Source organism: Bos indicus x Bos taurus, chromosome 11, assembly GCF_003369695.1.
Source record: "Bos indicus x Bos taurus breed Angus x Brahman F1 hybrid chromosome 11, Bos_hybrid_MaternalHap_v2.0, whole genome shotgun sequence".
Lineage (NCBI taxonomy): Eukaryota > Metazoa > Chordata > Mammalia > Artiodactyla > Bovidae > Bos > Bos indicus x Bos taurus.
The window spans coordinates 86,107,645-86,130,043 of NC_040086.1; the positions used below are offsets into that span (position 1 = coordinate 86,107,645).

General features: G+C 39.3%; 1 protein-coding gene across 4 annotated transcripts in view; it reads left to right on the forward strand.

Annotated features, from left to right (window-relative positions):
* The window catches only part of NOL10 (nucleolar protein 10), a 90,018-nt gene that overhangs the window by 41,033 nt on the left and 26,586 nt on the right, over window positions 1-22,399 (forward strand). For all 4 annotated transcript variants that reach the window (XM_027556086.1, XM_027556087.1, XM_027556088.1 and 1 more), the window contains 4 exons: window positions 13,628-13,754; window positions 17,542-17,621; window positions 17,817-17,915; window positions 18,948-19,037. In XM_027556086.1, coding sequence (XP_027411887.1) covers window positions 13,628-13,754; window positions 17,542-17,621; window positions 17,817-17,915; window positions 18,948-19,037 — 396 coding nt within the window. The remainder of the gene's footprint in view (window positions 1-13,627; window positions 13,755-17,541; window positions 17,622-17,816; window positions 17,916-18,947; window positions 19,038-22,399) is intronic.

The window sequence follows — 22,399 nt, forward strand, 5'->3', positions numbered from 1 at the left end:
ATATTTGTTCCCAATATCTCTTATAGCATTGCCATACTGAGGATGGTTCTGGTAATTTAAGATAAGAGTTTTCGGTGACAAGGCCCCTGGCTGCAGGTTGCCCACTGTATCTGATGCTGGTCAACACCCGAGGCACATGTGCTTTTTTAGACTTACTGAAGGGCAACCCGAAGGATTTTCAGGTTTGACTTTAATTGCTGCTGTTCTGTGTTCTGCTCATTTGTGTCCAACTCTTTGCGATCCTGTGGACTGTAGCCCGCCAGTCAAGAAGTCTAGAGTAGGTTGCCGTTTCCTCCTCCAGGGAATCTTCTGACCCAGGGATCAAAGCTGAGTCTCTTGGGTCTTCTCCATTGGCAGGCAGATTCTTTCGCACCATCTTGTTAATCTTAGCTGCTTGACTTTAGAACCTGGTCTCTATGTAAGAAGTTAAACCAGTGAAATTACAGCTCAGAAGTATTAAATACAGTGGTCAGAGTAGAAGAAAGGAAAGAAATTTTAAATATAGTTAGCAAGTTCAGAATGAGTGAGATAGGGCTTTGCAATGGTATCTGTGAAAAAGGGGTTGGGGGTTTTGTTTAGCTCTAACTCAAAGGAATAAATTAAGCAGGATGTTGGCAGTGATTCCACATGTGAGTGGGGCTGGGGAAGGACAAGAGATACAGTGAAGGGGTGTTCTTGAGGTTGTTAATATGCTTGTTCATTGAGAAATATTTCACAGATAGAGGATTAGAGAAAGCTCAGAAAAAGAGTTCAGGAATTATGTTATCAGGCACCATCTAGAGAAGGCATGTTTATAGGATTTAGGAAAAGAATAAGTTCATAAAAGAAAGGCACCCCATGGGAGGTAAAGAAAATGATGGCACATTAGATTAAGGAAGAAACTTCATTACTGAGTGTGTGGGAAGAGCTATCCGAATACATGAGGCAGTGGAAAAGGAAAGAGAAGACAAATGTGAATGAAAAACCTGATGCATTTTAAATTGAGTTTAACTCTGAGTTCAGAGATGGGTATTTTTTAGATGTCTTGATTCATGATAATGTAGATGGAACATACATTTAATTTTGTTCTCTAAGAAAAGCATTTAAAAGATAAAGCCAAGCCCATAGGAAAGATCTGCGGGGATAAGACATCTTATGGAAGGTGATAGACCTAACTTTATGGAGAAAAATAAGTGAGGCACTTATAAGAACAGCAGGTTAGTGGCAGTTAATTCCAAGCTCCGTGTATTTTCATTACTTTTTCTAATTAACAGAAAAAGAGAGGGATGAAAAGCAGAGTGAGCTTCTTTTCTAACTTACCCAACCTCACAGCAGATCTCTTGTAATTGAATTTTCTCTTATGCATGAAATTGCTTTATAAGGTGTTGTGTTCTATTTGTAATCTTTCAGTTATATGTTCAAAATTGTGAAATGGGAAGTAAGGCATGAGTGTCAGGTGGCTAATAAAGCATTCTGTTCTAATACAAACAAGTTGTTTGCGTCTTTACAAGGGGGAAATGTGGACTTCCTATTTTAATCTAAACACTTTCAGGCAGTAACAGTATCTTTGGCATTTTTCTCAACAAAGGAAATCCTCTCCATTTCCCATCACATTTTATTGGGTCACCAGAATAGCAGACACACAGAGAGCATTAATGTGTAACACTCAGGAAGTAATTTTCTGAACATCCTGTCACATTTTCAAAAGTTAATTTCAGTTCCGGCGAGGCAAAAATGAACATAATTTCCATATGGAAATATTTGACGCATGTATGACATTAACTTTATTCTGTTAATATGTTTTTAGATGATACTTGTTTTTGCTAAAACGGTTGCACATCTGGCATGCCTGTTTGCTTGAAAGCTTCCTATTCAGATGCTGGTTTAGTTTTGAATCAAATACTGACCAAAGATCATGCCTTTCCAGCTCTGGTGATTCCTTCCGTCTTGGTGCTCACCAGGTTCATCTCTTTACCATTCTTGTTTCGGGCAAAAGAGAGATGGGAATCACTCTGGTACTCCAGGGGCCTGTTGGTATGGTCACCTAGACGGTGGTGGTAGAAGGTAGTGCTTACAGCCAGGGGTCGGTTTTGAGTTTCTGAGTTTGCCTGATAGTCTGAATCCTCTGGCACTTTCTTTGACAGATACGCCTATTACCTACTGTGGAGTTGTTGTGTTTTGTTTTTTCTTTTTTAACCTTAAAAATAGAAGACAAGTTATACAAACAGGTAAGAAATTTGGGCTACATTCTTTTAAAAGGCCAGGCTAATACAGAAAACAAGAAGAAAGTTCTAAGACTTGGACTTCCTTTTACTTGGGTTTGGTGTCCTCTCACAGTCCAGGCAAGTCTGTCTTCCAGTGCACATGTGCCCAGATGTCAGCACGCTCAGGGCATGACTTCTGTGTGTTTTACTTTCTGCTGTATCCCTGGTGACTAGAACCGTGTCTGGTACTTTGTGGGCTCTAACTGAACATGTGCTGATTTGAAGGAATGAGTATTGACACTTCATTTAAAAAATTTTGTTATGTATATGTTTCAAATATGCATAAGAGTAAAGATGGATATAATGAGCCTCCATCTATCCATCTCCTTGCTTCAGTGTCATCTGCTTTTCCCCCATGCCCTTTTGGGTGGTGATTGTGGGATTGACTTGTGTTATTAGCAGTTTAAATTGCTCTAGAAGGTAGTTTTGAAAATTGTTGTTGTTGCTGTTCAGTCACTCAGTCGTGTCTTTGCGACCCCATGGGCTGCAACATGCCAGGCTTCCCTGTCTTTCACTATCTTCTGGAGTTTGCTCAAACTCATGTGCATGAATCAGTGATGCCATCCAATCATCTCATCCTCTGCCATCCTCTTCTGCTTCAGTCTTTCCCAGCATCAGGGTCTTTTCCAGTGAGTAGGCCCTTCGCATCATGTGGCCACAATTACTAAATGGAGGGAATTCCTTGGTGGTCCAGTGGTTAGGACTCCATGCTTTCACTGCCAAGGGCCCAGGTTCATTCCTTGGTTGGGGAGCCAAGATCCCATGACTTCCCTGCATTGCACAGCAGATTCTTAACCACTGGACCACCAGGGAGGTCCCTGTACTGAATCTTGAAGGATGTGTAGGAATTAACCAGTGAATGGGGTAGAAAGAAAGAGAGAGCTTTCTGCACACAGGGATTGAAATTTGAGCCTCAGATCTGTTCAGTGCACTGGGAAGGAGCTTAGGTTTTCCAGGGGTAGGGAGGGGCAAGAGATAAGTAAAACTGGAGAGATAAAAAGGCCTATATCTAAACCTTTGTACAGTGTTTTTGGTTTTAGTTTAAAGTGGTGTGGCATGCTTTTGATGGGTTTTATTCAGGGGTGTGAGATCAGATATGGGGATAAGATTATTCTGCCTGTAGGAAGGGGGGACTTTGAAGCAGGGGTTATGCCTGTTAGTTGCTCAGTCCTGTCCAACTCTTTTCGACCCCACGGACTGCAGCCCTCCAGGGGATCTTCCTGACCCGGGGATCGAACCCGGGTCTCCTGCATTGCAAGCAGATTCTTGACCGTCTGAGCCACCAGGGAAGCAGGAGTTAGGATTGTAACTGATCAGGAAAAGTTCTGTGAGCTCCCTCTGAGATACTGGCAATGCATGGTGAAGGAAGACACAGAAGAGACAATAAGGAGGTAATACATCCTTAGGGCTTGGTGATCATTAGGTCGTTGTTCAGTGGCTAAGTCATGTCAGACTTTTTGCGACCTTATGAACTGCAGCACGCTAGGCTTCCCTCTCTTTCACTGTCACCTGCAGGTTGCTCAGACTCATGTCCATTGTGTCAGTGATGCCATCCAGCCATCTCATCCTCTGTCGCCCCCTTCTTCTCCTGCCCTCAATCTTTCCCAGCATCAGGGTCTTTTCCAATGAGTTAGTTCTTTGCATCAGGTGGCCAAAGTATTGGAGCTTCAGCATCAGCATCAGTCTTTCCAATGAGTATTCAGGGTTGATTTCCTTTAGGACTGACTGGTTTGATGTCCTTGCAGTCCAAGGGACTCTCAAGAGTCTTCCCCAGCACCGCAGTTCAAAAGCATTAATTCTTAGACACTGAGCCTTCTTTATGGTCTAACTCTCACATCTGTTCATGGCTACTAGAAAAACCATAGCTTTAGGATTGACTGGTTGGATCTTCTTGCAGTTCAAGGGACTGTCAAGAGTCTTCTCCAGCACCACAATTCGAAAACATCAATTCTATGGCACTCAGCCTTCTTAATGGTCCGACAACATCCGTACATGACTACTAGAAAAACCATAGCTTTGATTGTACAGATCTTTGTCAGCAAAGTGATACCTCTGCTTTTTAATACACTGGCTAGGCTTATCATAGCTTTCCTTCCAAGGAGCAAGTGTCTTTTAATTTCATGGCTGCTGTCACTGTCCACGGTAATTTGAGTCCAAGAAAATAAAAATTGTCACTGTTTCCATTGTTTCCCCATCTGTTAGCCATGAAGTGATGGGACCAGATGCCATGATCTTAGTTTTTTGAATATTGAATTTTAACCCAGCTTTTTCACTCTCTCCTTTCACCTACATCAAGAAGGCTCTTTTTAGTACCACTTTGTTTTCTGCCATTAGAGTGGTATCCATCTGCATTTCTGGGGTCGTTTCTCACAATGAAAGTTGTGAGTGAGTTAAGTTCTTGAATTTCCTGGAGAGAAAAAAGAGCTTTTGTCTCTCATAAAGGTCTCTTCTCAGTCAATATCACAAATACACTAAGTTCACTAAGGGCCTCAACCCTGAATTATAGGCTGGACCCCTGCTTCTTCGTAAAGATCATCTGAAACAATTGATGTTTCAGTTTGATGTTGTGTGGCTTGTTGATCAGTTGGTAACTCCATCTGTATGTGTGCCTCTCTCCTTTTGGGAACGTTATTTTACTTTAGGAAAAATGCTCTATTAAGAAAAAAGTCAAACGTATAAACCGAAGTAGTCCTTTGTAACTGCCATTCCCACCACTGTTGTTAACAAGACGGAGCACATTGTCTTTCCCTCCAGGCCTGCCCTGCAAGCCCTGCCCGCACACCAGCTGTGATTTTGCAGAATCGGGATCTCATGGTGCATACTGTTCTGAGAGAGATTTTTGTCATGTAATGGTATATCAATATTATTCTGATCAGATCAGATAAATATAAAGTAAACCCATTCTTTCTAATGATTCCACAATATTTCGTTATATAAGCATGTCATAATTTATTTGCCTAGTTTCCTATTAATGGGTATTCACCACTCATTTCTTTGAGTTCTCTAAACCAGTGCTGTTCAGAAAAACTTTCTCTGATGGAGATGTTCCAAGATCTGCTCTGTCCAACATGGCAGCAAATAGCCATGTGTGATTATTGAGCATTTAAAATGTGCTCAGTGTGCCTAAGGAACTGAATTTTACATTTTATTCCATCTTAGTTAAGTCTAAGCAGCCACATGTAGCTAGTGACTCCTGTGTTGGACAACACAGAGTCAAGTCAGGTCATCAAGCTGTTTGCTTGGATCATGTTACTTGGACCTTCATAAATTATAGTTTAATGCTTCTTTGATGTTTAACAGTCATAGGAAGTTTCTTTTGTAAACCTGTTTTAAAGAAATACTGTCCAGTTAGAGTTCCTTAGAGAGAGATCTATGAAATGCTTCTCAAGTTTAGTTCTAAAAGAGAGCTTCTCTTTCCAGACATCTCAGTATGCTTCTTTTATCAAGTAAATAATGTCCCTCTACCTTATTATACATCACTTTTTGCCTTGGTTGCCATGGAGTCCGATTTTTGGAGTCCAGTTTTTGGTTCTGCTACAGGGGGTGATCTTTTCCCTTTCATCACTCCCCCCACCAAACGACATAGCTTTCCTTTCATTCTGAGTTTGAAGATGTCATTATGTGTATGCTTTTCCTTATAAAGCACTTCTCTTTTTGAAAATGATTAGATTTATGTCAAGTTTTTGAAATCTATCCTAAGACTTCACTAAAAAAAAGATTAATACAATATACATACTACATCCTTCCCACAACCTTGTACATACACACACATACCATATATCCTAGTAGGGCCGTTATATTGTCATCTGTAGGAATCCGGTCTGTCATCATAGTGGGGAACACGCATATGTAAAATCTGAAATAGACTTTCCACCTGGGTTGTAGAAAGTTACTTAAGTGCATTATGGTTTGTTACATTTTATTCAATTATGAATTGAACTTGGGTTCTTCTACCCTCTTTTGCTCTGTCAATATAATGCTCTACTTTGGCTTTCTTTGGGAATATATGGAAAATCTTCTTTTGCTTGAATTTAAAGTACATTCTTCAGGATTTCCTAGTTCCACATTGCACCTTGTAGATACATATTAACTGCTAAATGTTGGGGCAAAATATTTTTTGGACTCCCCCCCTCCAAAAAAAAAAAAAAATATCAGTGTTGAGGAGTGTAACCTTAATTTTAAAACATTTTACTCTTCCTATGTCTCTGCCAAGTTTCTTCAGGATACCTTTAGATTTTACATGGACTTTAGAATTAGAAGGCATCAGAATATGCTGAAAAATTTTTAATAAATTCCTTTGCCTGTAAGGAAGTAGGATAGAACCAGGAAACTGCTGATGTGGTAACCAGGATAGCACACTAAAACCATCTGTGTAACTCCTGGCAGGAATAAAATGACAAAACAAGATCTTGGAGAGTGGGTGTTACCAGGTGTGTGATCAAAAAGATAAATACATTCTCAAATGATTAAATTGGCCAAGTGCCTTTAGCACCCATGGGGCTGTTGCGTGTATTCTTATGTGCAGACATAGCCGTCAAGGTTATGCATTTTTAGCATAGTTAGGAAATTGGGACCGGAAAAGACTGGAATCAGAGGATTTTAACATTGCTTGGAGTCTTTGGAGCTGTAGACTCTGGATGTGAACTTGAGGAAACTGCGTGGAATTTCAAGTGTAACTTGATAAACATCCAGTGATATTTGCTGCAGAGCCACAGTCTGGCTGTCTAGGGTAGAATGAAGAGGGCAGCACATACAGAATGGAGAGGAGACCCTACGAGAGCACGTTTGTCCCATTTAACAATGGACTTTGAAAAAGAGGGACCATGTTAAGATTCTTCCTTTTATCTTGAGCATTGAAGGGAGATGGAAGCTGAGGACTTTTTCATACTATTTAATGACTGTTTGCAATTTTTGGAAAAAGCAAAAATGAACAGTTTTTCATTCTAACTCAAATTAGAAATACTTAGGTTAAATATAGTACAGCTTTGAATACTTAAAAGAGAACTTGAAGATATTTGGTTTATAAAGGAATGTCATGGTTTTGAATAAGATTTTTGCTCTCTTGAATTGGCTGTGGTTCACTTGAGAGTAATTCTTTTAAGCCCTTTTCCTCAATTTAGCTGGACTATTTGGTGTTCACTAAGCTTGCATGTTCTGAATATCACCAAGCTCAAAGTCAGTAGATCTCCAGTGGATATATGCATTTAGTTTTCAGTGCATATAAAAGATATGTTTACATTATACTATATTGTGTGCAAGAGCATTACGTCTAAAAAATGTACTTATCTTAATTTTAAAATATTTTATTGCTGAAAAAGAGGGGGGCTTTCCTGGTGGCTCAGTGGTAAAGAATCCACCTGCCAATGCCAGAGATAGGGTTTGATCCCAGGGTCAGGAAGAATGGCAACCCACTCCAATTTTATTGCCCAGGAAATCCTGTGGATAGAGGGGCCTGGCGAGGCTACAGTCCATGAGATGCCAAGAAAGCAACTGAGCACGCACATTTGTACTTAGTTGCTAAGTTGTGTCTGACTCTTTGTGACCCCCACGGACTGTAGCCTTGCCAGGCTTCTTGTTCATGTGATTTCCCAGGCAAGAAAAATGGAGTGGGTTGCCCTTTCCTTCTCCAGGGGATCTTCTTGATCCCAGGGATCAACAGCTTGTCATCTGACAACGCAGGGTTGTCATATACCTTCAATTTCTAAAGAATATAGTATCATAAAAGTGCAATAAAATGAGGTCTGTGCCTGTATTGGAGAATTCCCAGATAGGGACATCGGGAAGGCTCTCTTTGGGGATCTTTAGTTTTCTATAGAGAATCCACCAGTTTCTCACCAGGAGTGTTGGGGGTCTCGACTGGCAGGGATGGAAGCCCAGCAGCACGAGTGTGGCTCCTAGCCTTCCAGGAGTTTGTGTAGGCTGCCAGTTAGTTTGCCAACTCCAGCCCTACAGCTCAAGTCACCACTGCCGGGTATCCACTCACATGGAGCAGCTTTCCTTCACTCTCTCCAGGGAATGATCCTCTGGTTTCTTAAGGGGCCTCATCAACTCTGTCATCTCCCCTCTGTTTGGGCCCATCTTCCCAGATACATGGAGCCTGGGAGTGCTGGGTCTCAAGGACTCTAAGGAAAGAATCTAGTCTCCTCTTTGTTATTACCTCTGTAATTTATACTGTGTTAAATCTGTTAACCACTGTATTTTCTTCTTTTGTTCTTTTTGTCCTTGTGGGTTATTATCTTTTATATTGATTTACTGTCATTTTAACTAGGCTTGGGAGGGAGAGGAGGTAATATATAGTTAGTGTGCCACTAAAGTGTTTGTCGGCTGATGGTGGTAGGGTGGCGTAAGTGATCTTACTTTTTCCTTTTCACCTGGCCTTATTTTATGATCGAGCTTCCCTGGTGGCCCAGGGGTAAAGAATCTACCTGCCAATGCAGGAGACGTGGGTTCAATCCTTGGGTGGGGAAGATGCCCTGGAGAAGGAAATGGCAACCTACTCCAGTGTTCTTGCCTGGGAAATCCCATGGACAGAGGAGCCTGGCAGGTTGTAGTCGGACACGACTTAGCAACTAAACAACAATTATTTTATTTTATTATCATTTTATCTCAGTGGCTAAACCTACTTTTCAAAAACGGAATGAGAATTGAAACCATGGCAGATAATAATTTTTCTCTTTTTTAAAATTAATATTTTTAAATATTAAAATTAAATCGCTCTTTTGCTAATCTGATTTTTAGGAATGAGAGAACAAAGCACTACAAGTAAGGTACCTTTAAATGACTCATAATTACTCACACAAATGCATGTAAACTTGGATATGCAATTAGGCAGCTCATTATGTTGCAAATGCAATTACATGCTCAAATTCATGGTCACTCCCTTGGCTCACCCAGCTGTCTCTCTTGTCTTAGGCTTATTTATGATCGGTTATTAGTAATCCCCAGCTGTCAGAATTTGAAAATACATGCTGGTGCTAGTGGTGTCATTCAGCTAATAATGGAGGGAAAGTTTGAAAAGGAAGCTTGCCTTTGAGTTTATGTATGCAGGGTTGGTCGTCTTAGTTGGCAAAATCCATTCCCCTTCTGAAGGTACAGGCTTTCCATTTAGAAAAATTATCATTAATAGTGGTTAATGATATTTACAGTACAGTATACTCCATCATCTCTGATCTGCCATTCTGAAGTCCAAAAAGCTCTTAGTTGTTTTTTTGTTTTGTTTTGTTTTATTATAACTCATTGGCGGCAAAATCAGAAATGCTTCATTAGGACTCAAATCTGACATGTAATGGCAAGAGTCTTTCTAGTCTGTTTATCCAGATCACTAGCATGAAGATGTATGGATTTTGCCTCAGAAAACTTTTAATGTGTTTAGTTATGGACCACTGACCCAGACACCACTGAAGACTTTATATAAATGCAGTATACATACTCTGTTACCTTTTGAAAAGCCTAAGGTTCTGAGTGAGTTTCAGATGCTTTTTGGCCCCAGCTGTTTCTAATAAAGAATATTTGCCTTACAGTGAGAGTAACAGAGTCCACATTAGATATGGGTTAAAATTCTAGTAGGGGAAAACTTTAACTGATACATGTATTAGACCACTTGGGTATTTTACATACAGTTAGTTTCCCATTTTGATTCAGAGTTACTGTGAAAAAAGAAACAAGTTATTTATTGTATGCTGATATAGTTCTACTAAATGGAGTAAACTAAAGTTTTTTAAACTGTTTTGTAGATAATTAGTTTAAAACTCAAGATAACAATTTCATATTTAATTGCTGTTCTATATTGTTAGTGACTTTTAGATTAATAGTAGGAAATATTCTCAGTGTTGTTATAAGTAAATGGAAAAAACTGTCATCTATATTGAGTTAGTACAGTTGGTTCTTTGTCTCTAATATTGTCAATAATTGTTAATCACCCTCGATCTATTAAAACCATCCATCCAGTAATCCTCAATGCTTAGTTCTGCCTTAGCCCAGCTTTAGGTGCTTCACAGTGGTTTTTCAAAAGAAGAAGAAGGGAAGGGATACCGTTTTCTGTCAACTCTCTGAGAATTTTACTATTCATTGCCTTTCCTCCCCACTCTTCATCATTTTTGTCCATTTCCAGAATATATGAGAATTTTGCGGTTTTAAACTAGGAGTATATGGTTAACCTCTTACAGGTAGCTTGTAATCATGCAGACAGATAATCTTGGGCACGTGGCATGTATTTTCATGTACCTTCAAATTGGTTCTTCTGCCCAATTGGATTAGAGCAAGCAGATACTTGGCTGCATTTGAGTCAAGGGCGTCCCATAGCAGGCCGATAAAGATTCTCTCCTCTTTTGGAGGACTGGTATTTCTGTTTAAATTGGTTGTCATTAAAATTGCCGAGAAACACCTCAGTATCCTTTATAGCAGTTTGTTGAGTCAGTTTCCAATTCTGTACTTTTACTGACCTGTGACTTTAGAAAATTCTTTATGAATAAACAGTGGAAGATCATTGACAGATCACTGAAGTTTAAAATAGAAGAATCTTCACCAAGTTTCTGAAACAAACTCTTACAGTGCATAAAAATGTAGATCATCAAAGAATAATCAGTTTTGACCGCAGTAGAGAATATAACAATATGATACTACAGAAAACCTAGAAACTTTTGAGATAGTAGTAATAGTACGTCTGTTGTTAAAAAAAAAAAAAGATGTTTTCTTCAAGTTGTGAAGCATGAATTTTAAGAATAAGTTGATTTATTTTAAAATCTTAGTTGAAGGATTAACATTTTATGAGTAAGGACGGTGAGGAGTTTTTACACATGAATGAATACTGTGGTCATTACAGATACATCAGAGCTGTGCATGATGTGGTTAAACCCTCTTTGTTGGTTAAGCTGACCACTGTTTTTGCAATTAATTGGGGGTAGACCTTTGCGGAAAGCTCTTATGTGGATAAAACCTCTAGTTAATGCCAGCTAAATCAGTAATTTCAACTTTGTTATCATCATTTTGATGTTTTTTTCTCTGAGTAGGAAGTAGGGAAACGTGATTAATAAAATCAGCCCATTAGACTTTCTTGTTTTTGATGGAACTATTTCCTCCTGTAAAATTTGATGGTCGTGAATTTGATGGCAGAGATTATTTACCTAGCCAGACTTGTCCCTAGAGAGGCAATCTGAAACAATTCCATTAGAATCCAGATAACGATCAAGAAACATAATAAAAAAGAACCACGTGAAAGTAAGTTCAGATCTGGTCTGATATTTTGATACTCCTACACCTCCTCCCCCAAGAATAGTCAGTAAACAGAGTACTATCTTTTCATTGTCTTTGAACCCCATGTTTATGACTGATTTAAGGTTTAAATGTGAAACTATTGTGTATTTAAAAAAATACTTTTGCCAGACAAGACCCTTTAAGTCTTGTTTGGAAATCTTAAATGCATTCATATGTGTTTTATGTATGAATTGATTTATTTATGAAACACTTAAGACCTGCTACTTGGCAGGCAATGTTCTAGGTACTGGAAATTAAGCACTTAAAACAGGTGAAGTTTGGACCCTCCCGTGAGAACCTACCTTGGATCTTACGTCCTGGAAAAGTGCTAATAGTGAATACACCTTGTTCCTCTCTGAAAGAGGAGACTGCTGACCTGGGTCATACAGCAGCACGTGGTAGAGCGGCACTTTGCAGATTTGTGACTGATGGAAAGCAGATTCCTCTGTAGCTCCGGTGCCTAAACTCGCACTCTCAGAAGATGCCCCGTAGTTTTCCCAGCTTGCTCACATGTTCATTCCATCCGGAAGTCCTTTCAGATATACTTATCCCAGCCCAGCCTGTTTCATCTGGCCCTCACTTGTCTTCCACATGGACTGAGTACAATCTCAGTCCGTTGCTTTAAGCAGCTGAGTGTGTGTGCATGTGCATGCGTGTGCACACTCATACACACTGTCTGCTCCAGTTAGGTTTTTTAACTCCTTGGGGGATAAGACCATGGTCGGGGACTTTGGTTTAGCACAGTGTTTTATATCTAGTAGTAATTAATATCAGTATTTGTTGACTTCAAGCAACTGTCCTAAAATTGCTTAATTTTAGAACAGTTTCTTTAAAGTGGTCTACATTGATTTTTTTTTTTTAATGCCTTGCATTTCTTGAAGATTTGTCTTTTATGGTTAGTCAAACCACTTAGTATATCAAGACCTTTCCTTCTGTTTTTAAGAATTATATAGATTATGCTAGTAAGAAAATTCTCAGTGGTACTTTTTAATGGTCATTAAGAGTTGTTTTTCTTGTTCATGAGCCCCATAGCCTTTGGCAGGAGTGGTGGGATCACTCTCTTTCTAATCAGGCAAAATAATAAAACTAAATTAGTATGGCTATATCTAACATCTGCTTTTTTCTTTTTTTTAATGGTTGAAGAGAATATTAGGGGACATTTTTCTTTGATGTTAACTCTCTTCCTCCTGCCTTCCTTTCTCTAAAAAGTTTAAGCTAGATTTAATAATTTCCACTATGAGTTTTGGTTTTTTTCCCCCCTGTTTAATTGATTACAGAATACACAGGCAGGTAGATCCATTTTGTAAGAGCCCAGAGTTCTCTCTTCTGAAAGCCTCTACCATGAGCTTGGCTTTCCTGCTGAGTGTTATTTCCTTTGGGATAAATGTTGACCTCAGTGGGTGAGGCATCTGGTGGGAAAGATTTGTATCAAGGGCAAAAAAGTGAAAAACAATCATTATTTTATGGAAGTAATTGGGTTACAAATTGAAGTATCCATATTTTATTACTTGGTTATAAATCCTCTTTAATCCTTTGTTTCTCAGCCTTTCGTTGGGACTAATTGTGGATCTTGGCCACCCGTTTTAGGTTAAATCTGAAGAATTCTATACACAGGATTTTAATTTTTTCATCAATTAAATGAAATGTACCATACAAGATAGAATGTAATTATCAAGTCATTAGTTGAAAACTCTTTAAGAAAGGATGATTCTCCTTTTGTTTAGACTTTTGTTTGTCATGCATGACAAACTTAAAAAATCTGCTATGCCAAGTGTATGCCTTTGTAAATTCTATTTATGTTTTGAATGAGAGAGGTGGTGGAACTATATAGATGGATGTTATTCTTAGTACCTGAATTATTATTTATTTTTCATAGTTCTCATGTAAGAATATTTATTTATATCATTGTATCCCAGACTGAGATTTTTTTTCCCTTGTAAGCCTAAGCTTCTTCCTGCTTTGTTTATTCTCTTCCATTACAGACTTGATGATGCATTTTGCACTTATTTCTCAGTACTTCTGATGGAATCAAGGATTTTAAAAGTATATTTACGGAAACTGGTTGTAAAATAACTGGCTCTTAGTTGATATGATGAGGGTGTACACCTGCTAACTTTTCGTCAACCCGGCAGGTTTTGGGTCCTGCTCCCAGGTGGTGCTCCTTCTTGGACAACTTGACAGAGGAATTAGAAGAGAACCCAGAAAGCACAGTTTATGATGATTACAAATTTGTCACCAAGAAAGACCTTGAAAATTTAGGTAAAAGAAAATTACGATGAAATGTTTATAAAATTATTTCTACTTGTTTTGAATTTTGAACATCAAAAGTGATGGAGTCACATTTATCTGATGTTGCAGATCTTCTCTTTCTGACAAATCAGGTATTAAACATGGAACATATAGTGTCTACTTAGAAGATTCAGATAAGTTCAATCTACTGAAGTGTTTTTGTATGTTAAGTGAGGAACAATTTTTTTAGCCTACCACCTGTGTATAGGAAAATACCAGTCCAGGAAGCAGTGACTTTCTTTCAAGTACTATTTGAATATAATAAGATTGTGAGAAATCTCAGAGACTGCACGTAAATGATTTTTGTCTCTCTTGTAGGTTTGCTTATTAATAGACCTAATTCACAACTTAGAAACCATGAGATGAATCCTCAAATATGTAGAACCTTAACTGTTATTTGGGTTTAAAGAATACAAACCAAAAATGCTTCTTAATAATGGCCAACATTAAAATAGGGCTTACATGTGCCCAGGCAGTATTCTGAATGTTATATATACATTTTATTTAATCCTCATACCTGTGGAGTGGATATTATTATGATTTCATTTTATAGGCAAAGAAACTGAGGCATGGAAAGATTAAAGTAACTTCCCAAAGGCTTTAGTGGTGGTAAATGTGAGGGTTAGAATTTAAACCTAGAGTCTGTGCTCTTAACTAGCCTCAGCCATACTCTGATACCCTGAAGACCATACTTGTCTTAGTTGACTAGCACTAGTTTGCAGGATGAGAGTAGGTTTTGTTAATCTTGTTCTCTTGGGAAAAGGCTGCATAGAAAATTATTGAGAATAGGAAAACAGGATCCATTCTCTGCAAGCCTAGGCAGCTTAGTTGTCTTTAGAACAGAGAGATATACAATAGCAGTTGAAAGTTAAAAGAAAATAGAATCATGTAACAGATTAGACCAGAGTCTTAAACTTTATATTTAAACCATATAATTTAGCACAATTAATTCAGGAAAAATTATTTTCTGCCAGCTACCACCAAAATAATTCCTTAAATTTTAATGTGTTTAAAAAGAAAAGAGTTGTGTTTAGCCTTTAGAAAAGTGACTTATGGATGAAATAAGGTAAAATAGATCTTTCTGTGGAAATGCCTTCTTAAATATCTCCAGCATAATTTTTACAGTATGGTTGTGTGACACTCACCTACATTCTTATACTGGAAAATAAAAAGACATTTTTATTTTGTGAATTTTTAAAAACTACTGTGTTTAGTATATTTTGGGTGCTTTTTCAATCTCTTGACTATGTTTGTTTTGGGTGAGGAAGGCAGTTACAAAGATTTAAATACGTTTTGTTAAAATACATTCATGCTGCCAGTTTTTTTCTTCAGATGCTAATTTTTTTATGCATTTATTTGACTACACAGAGTCTCAGTTGCAGCACACAGGATCTTTAGTTGTGGCATGTGAACTCTTAGTTGCAGCATGTGGGATCTTGTTCCCCAGCCAGGGTTCACATCTGGGTCCCCTGCATTGGGAGCATGTAGTCTTAGCCACTGGACCATCAGGGAAGTCCCCACACTGCCTGTTTTTAAGACTATGGAAATAGATATAATAATCAACAAAATAAATTATACTAGAAATCATCTTCATGTAGATTATTATCTTTTAATATAAATTAGCCATTGGTTATATTGGTTTAACATAAGTAGCTTGTGTTAAAGTAAAAATAAGGCCATGTAACTGACTTCTCTTATTTCTTAAGATTATAGCATTTGAAAACTTGTAAGTTCTGTCATTTCCTAGCTATGGCCTTTAGCATGTCCCTTACCATGCCATTTCCTAAAATGTGTTTCGTGGATCCCTGCTTCTGTAAGAAGTGCTAGGTGGGCAGCTTAGTGGCTAATACAGGCTTTAGAGAGGTTGACATGGGCTCACACCCCACCTCTACCGCGTAATAGCTCTGTGACTTGACCAGTTTACTTAACTACATTGTGCCTTGGTTTCCTCATCTACAAAATAATAATAATAATGACACCTACCCATCAAGTTGCTTAGAGAATGAATCAGATCATGCCTGAAAATTACTCAGTACAGTATTTAAACAATCCATAATGTTACCTATCATTTTAAGAGATTTGGGGCAAATAAGTTTGAGGAATGTTCAGTTTAACCAAGTTAATTCAGTTTCTCTACTGTGGACTTTGAGCCTTTAATGTCATTATACACTGTAAATCACCAGGAGGGAGGAAACTTACTTAGTCACAGAACCTTGTCTTCCTCCAAGATCTGTTGGGACTAGTGTTCTCTGGAGCTAAGGATGAGAAAACCTGATGCCAGATCTCTCCTTAGAACTGTTTTAATATGAAAAACTTCCTGCTGGATTTTATTCATGACCTAACTTGGAATGGGAGTAATCCTGGGCCACAAATATAAGTTCTGTATACTTAATAGAGGAAATAAAAAACTATAAAAACACATGTGCAGGAACCTCAATGCCGATTGTTGTGCGTTTGGACATTTCATTAAGGCTCAGCCAGCCCCACTGCCCCTTTAAGTTTCCACTGTGCTAATTCAAACAATGGAGTTTTATTGACCTAACATTCTAGGAAAGTACTTTTCTGACCAAGGCTTATAATTACCTTATGAAATTATCCTAAATTTAGGTTTGCCTTTTCATGTTGTTCTATTTAGGTTTTGTACACCTATGTGATTTTTACCTAGACATTATTTGTAGCCCTGGAGGGTTGTTTATTTCTAAAATTTGGATCTCAGGGTAACGCTTTCCTTGGAACTTTAGTCACTTAGTATTATACCAACTAAAGCTGCTGTTCATGTGAATTATTTCATAGGTGATCTTATTCTGAAGATGAATATTCTCATAACCTTTCTCTGTGTAAATATTTGCAGTTAATAATTTCTATGACATAGGCAGGGCATCCTTAGGTGACCCCCAGCACCACTAATTGTAAATGAAATCTACTAAATCTTGGGAACCCTGTGAAAGATACTCTTTAAAGCAGGGCTGCTAGACACTCACTGGCATTGGACTTTTCATTCATCCATAATGCAGTATGTGTGTATATAGTACATTTGCCAGTTATTCTGTTTCGGGGGAACACATACCCTTCCTACATTATTGTTGTGACACAGTTTTTCTTTTGTTTTTGGAAATTACGGGCCATCTCCTTCCCCCACCTCACTCCCGCCCCTACCCCGGCCCTGTTCTTGCTTGGCAATATGAAAGTTGACAACCTAGTGTTGAATCTCAGTATTATTTTTAGATTTAAAACTGGCTTATGGAATAAAAGGCTTCCCTGGTGGCTCAGAGGGTAAAGCGTCTGCCTGCAATGCAGGAGACCTGGTTTGATCCCTGGGTCGGGAAGATTCCCTGGAGAAGGAAATGGCAACCCACTCCAGTATTCTTGCCGGGAGAATCCCATGGACGGAGGAGCCTGGTGGGCTACAGTCCACGGGGTCGCAAAGAGTGACACGACTGAGTGACTTCACTTTCATGAAATGAAAAAAACCTGAGAACCAGTAGTATGGGAAGCCCTTCTTTACTAGTCTGTTATAGCTCATGAATACCTTTCCATCATTTTTATGCTTAGTACAATGTTACATTAAAAATAAGTAAGATAATGTTGCTGAAGTAGATTAAACTTTTCTTTGCAGTTATTAAAGAAGATTAGTGGTTCTAATCCTTACATTTTTACTTAGAAGTGAAATTATAATCAAATTGTAGTCCATGAAAAACTGCTGAATTTTAATCAGGATTTCATAAAGGTCTGCCCTCTTCTGGTTAACTTCCCCCAGGGCTCACACATCTCATTGGATCACCTTTTCTTCGGGCATATATGCATGGATTTTTCATGGATATAAGGCTCTACCACAAGGTAAGTATAAAGCTATGGTTATTTAAGGTGACTGACAGTCACTTTGTGGCCATTTCTTCTCTACTTACGTATATTTTTATAAAACATACTTAAGATTTGTAAAATATCTATCCTTTGGCATAATATTCATGCTGTATATGAGACATGCTACTGAATCTAGTTCTCTTGTGTTTCATTTTCTTCTACTTCAAAAAGGTGAAATTGATGGTAAATCCATTTGCTTATGAAGAATATAGGAAAGATAAGATCCGGCAGAAGATAGAAGAAACACGAGCACAAAGAGTGCAACTAAAGGTAAATACTAGAGTCAGCATTGAAGCTACTAGAGAAAGGCTCTGCATTTTTATTTTATTATTCGGAGAAGCTTGCCATCCCTTTCTTACTTTTCCCATTCTTAGTTTACATCATTCACTAATATTTTTGACATGTTTTATGTGTCGTGAGGGTGGACGTTCTAGTTTCATCCTTATGGTAAAGGTAACGGTGTTGTGGCAAGTAATGCCAGGTGAGCTGATACTGTCGGTCCTACCAAGAAAATATGATGCTGCTTTCAAACAGATGTTTTTAGTTTGGAGTGCTGGGGCTTTGCTAATCCCCATTTCTTGGTGACACGTGGGAGTGTCTTAGGCTAGCTGCTTGGATCATGGGAAACGGTCATCAGACTATGCCAGGGCCCAGACAAGAATCAGGCCACACTAGTTCTATTATCAGAGAGAATTTAATGTAAAAGAACTGTTACCCGGGTATTAGAGAGGTGAAGAGGCAAAACCACTGCGGTACTCATAAAGGAGGCGGCGGCTGCAGGGAGCAGCTAACTCGCCAGGACCGGGCAGTAGGAGACAGGCGGGCCTAGACTCGGACCTCGGAGGAGGGTTGACAGCTGGTGGTGGGGCCCTCAAGGTAGGACGAGGCTGTTCCCGGGAGTGTGGGGGAGCCACAGACTGGACTCCCTGCTCTGCTGGAGCCACGTCATTGCTGCCAGGAGACAGAACCACTGACGCACGACACCAGCCCTGCAGCCAGCAGAGGGGAAGCGGAAGCCCCGTCTCCTCCTGCCTTCCCGGCCTGATCGAGATCGACCACCAAGGGATATGATCATTTCCAACTGAACATTTTGTAAAACACACACACACACTTTCAGTGCAGAGACTAGTAGCAAGCTTTTCCTTTTTCCAGATTATTAGGTGCAAGGAGTGAATATGTGTGTGTGTATTGGCCAGGGCAGGTTAGGACATAGAGTCCCTTTGTCGCTGCTCTTTGCTTTAACCTTCAAAGCTCAATTGTAGGTATTGCAGTACAACTTTTTATTTTTTTCTTCTCCACTAGAAATTGCCAAAAGTTAACAAAGAGTTGGCACTTAAATTAATTGAGGAAGAGGAGGAGAAACAAAAATCTACCTGGAAAAAGAAAGTTAAGGTAAGATTTTACAAGGCAAAGAAAATACTGATAAGTTATTTCTCTGTTTTCTTGATAGTAGATTATATCCTTTTACTTTGAAAATGTGTTTGGTTTTCCTTGTTCCCTCTGCTTATTAGATAGTATATGCTCAGTATGGAAAGTTTGTAAAACAGATAAAGAGTATAAAGAAGAAAGTCACTCATGTACTTCTTTTTTTTTTTTTTCACTCATGTACTTCTATCCAGAGAAAGGCATCATTAATAGTTTAGTGAATTTCCTTCCTGTCTTATTTATCTTAAAATTATAAACTGTAATAAGATACTACCATATATATATATATATATAAAATATTTATCTTGGGTCTGTAAAATAACACGTGGCTTCCCATTTTACTAAACAGTCTTTATAAATATTTTGAGAGCTGCATATTTTATCTTGTGGATATATTTTAAATAACCCTTTTATTGTTAAATAGTTTGTTTATTGTTTTTCTTTGTAGTCACTAGGTTTGTTTATAACTGAAAAACTAACCAGCTTTTGTTTAGACTTGGCATTACTGGGCGCATGCACTCTAAGGAATAACTGCTTTCTACCTTCTATCCCTAATGTAAAATGGACAAAGGTCAGTCATAAATTAAGTAAGGGTCAGCTGGTGGTGTCAAGACAGGAGGCGGATTTTTTCTCATTTTCCCACAGAAGTGAGAGCTTCCTCATTCCTCTCTGTGCTGTTTCCCCATCGGCTTAGATCAGGCAGGCAGATAAGTGGGCCAGACTCTTCTCTGGAATGAGTTGTAAAGATCCCATCTCTCCTAAGAGCCTGCAGGACTTGCCTGAGTAGATGGCAAATTGTGTATCTGGGCCAGCTGTGTCGAGCTGTCCAGAGTTTTGTTAGTGTTTATTCTTTCTCAGTTCTCTCTCTAGTTTTTTAACCAGGTAAGTGAATGGAGACAAGTGAGCTCTTCGTGTATTTATTTTTGTACAACTCTTCTTCAGGAGTGTCAGGGGGCTGCCACTGAAGAGTCTCGCGTCTGGTCCCCCTTGCTCACCAATTGTGTCATTGTGGGTGACCCTGAGCTTCACTGGGTCTAGCGTGTTCTTCTCTAAGATGAAAAGTAGGACTGCGGTGGGGACGGGGGGGCCTTCTTGGTGCTGTGATTGTGTTTGTGGCTGTGTACCTTCCTAATTTCATCAGTGTATCACATGTATGTGTAGATCTTTAAGTGTTCAAAACTAGGTGCTTCCGGCTCCCTTGACGTTCTCTTTGGCATGCTTCCAGTGATTTTCTTGTTAACGCAGCCCGAGGATGGTTAGGGAGGTAACTTGTCAGCTTTATAGGTCATTCCCCAAGCTTCACGGATACGATCTTTGGATTTACACTCATTTGCAGTGCGAAGGGAGAGGAGCTGGTTTACACCGCAGAGGTCTTCTTTCCTATCTACAGTTTATGCATCTGAGTCTGTATGACATTCAGTGTTACAGAGAATACGACACAAATTACTGTTTAATTTTGATACTTTGTGCAGCATGGTTTACACAGTGTGCAGGAGCCTTTCTTAAAGGTCTTATGATTATGAAGATGTGGGAGAAGTCCCCTTTCTCTCTGCCCGCCCCCCCCTTCTTCACAGTCTTGCTGAGGTTAGAGACGGCCGAAGGAGATGGAGAACACAGTTGGCATTTGCTGTGCCCAGGGGTGCAGGATGGTAGCAACAACCCCAAGAGCTGAAAACATGCAGAGTGACCTGCGGAGTCCATGGGAAAGTCATGGTTGTCTGTGCCTTTAAAACAATTTATAGGGTTATCCTATAAAGAAACATCCAGCTACGTGCTGTTCATACTGCAAGTGCAAAGAGGAAGAACCTGAGAAATCCCTCTCTTCTTCCATCAGTTTCCCTTTAGCTGTTGGAAGCTGGAAGCATGGTGTTTATAGTGGTGTGAACTCTAGAATACTGCTAGAAAGGGGTGTTTGTCATTGACTTTTCAGTGGCTTGCTGACCCAAGTCAGGTCTCATTATTGGAGTTCAGTTTCTTTCCAGAAATATTTAATTTAGGAAGATCCCCTGGAGAAGGAAATGGCAACCCACTCTAGTATTCTTGCCTGGGAAATCCCATGGACAGAATAGCTTGGCGGACCACAGTCCATGGGATTGCAAAGAGTCCACAGTCCATGGGATCGCAAAGAGTCAGACACCGCTTAGCTACTAAATACTAAACAACAGCAACAACAAAAAGTCTGTTGTTAGAGAGCGTGTCTAATTTGCCGTGTAACAGTTGTATCTGATTCAGATGGCCTTGGAACTTCCCTAGTGGTCCGGTGGTTAGGACTTGGTGCTTTCACTGCTGGCACCTGGATTGCATCCCAGGGAATTCAGATCCAGCAAGGTGAGGCCAAAAATCAAAAAACAAAGACCTTAAAAACTGTTCCTGAATTAAGAAAAAAGTCCTTCATTACAACTGTAAAGAATACTTGAAAGAATTGTTAAATCCATCAGCACTTCATTAGTCTTGTCTTTGAACTCAGCTTTTCAAACTCTTAAGAGCCTTAATAGCTCTGGTAACTTCTGATTTAAAAGTCAGTACGGTGCAGTTATGGCCTGCTTTGACTCCAGCTGAAATTTCATGGAGGCAGACAATGAAATGTGTTCCCAGATATTGCTCTCACTGATAACATAATTAAGTTCTAAAAAGATGTTTCCCATTCACTTCATGTTAGATCTCCAGTGGCAGGTGACCCACCACATAATGTCGGGGAGCAATTATCTGGACCTTATCCAAACTTAGAAATGTGATGGTGTTAATTCTAATTAAGAATCAATTCATTTATTCTTTCAGCTATTATATATTGCGCTCCCAGTAGGTACAGCACTTTGGGAGAGGCAAGCAAATGGTGATCCATTTGATCTATAAGGGTATGTGTTGTAGCTAAGCCACCTTCTTACAAGGGCCATTTCTTGCCCGTTGGCCTTTTCTGCCAAATTTTCACCATTGCCTTAAAGTCTTGTATGAAGGTACTTCTCTCGAATTCTGCAGCAGCCCAGCCAGGCACTGTCATGCATGACATCCGTAGGCAGGGTATGTTCTGTGGTTCAGAGACTGTGGGAGAAGTGTCCTACTTAAGGATTCTTCCATACCAGCATCAGCTTAGATGTTAAGTAATTATTTATCTCCCCAGGGAAAAGACATAATTATGCATAGACCCTGGGTTGGATCAGATCAATCCCTGGGTCAGGAAGGTCCCCTGGAGAAGGAAATGGCACCCCATTCCAGTATTCTTGCCTGGGAAATTCTATGGACAGAAGAGTCTGGCAGGCAACGGTCCAGAGGGTTGCAAAGAGTCAAACACAAGAGAGCACTCAGGGAGAGGAGGAGGAGATGTAAAGAGT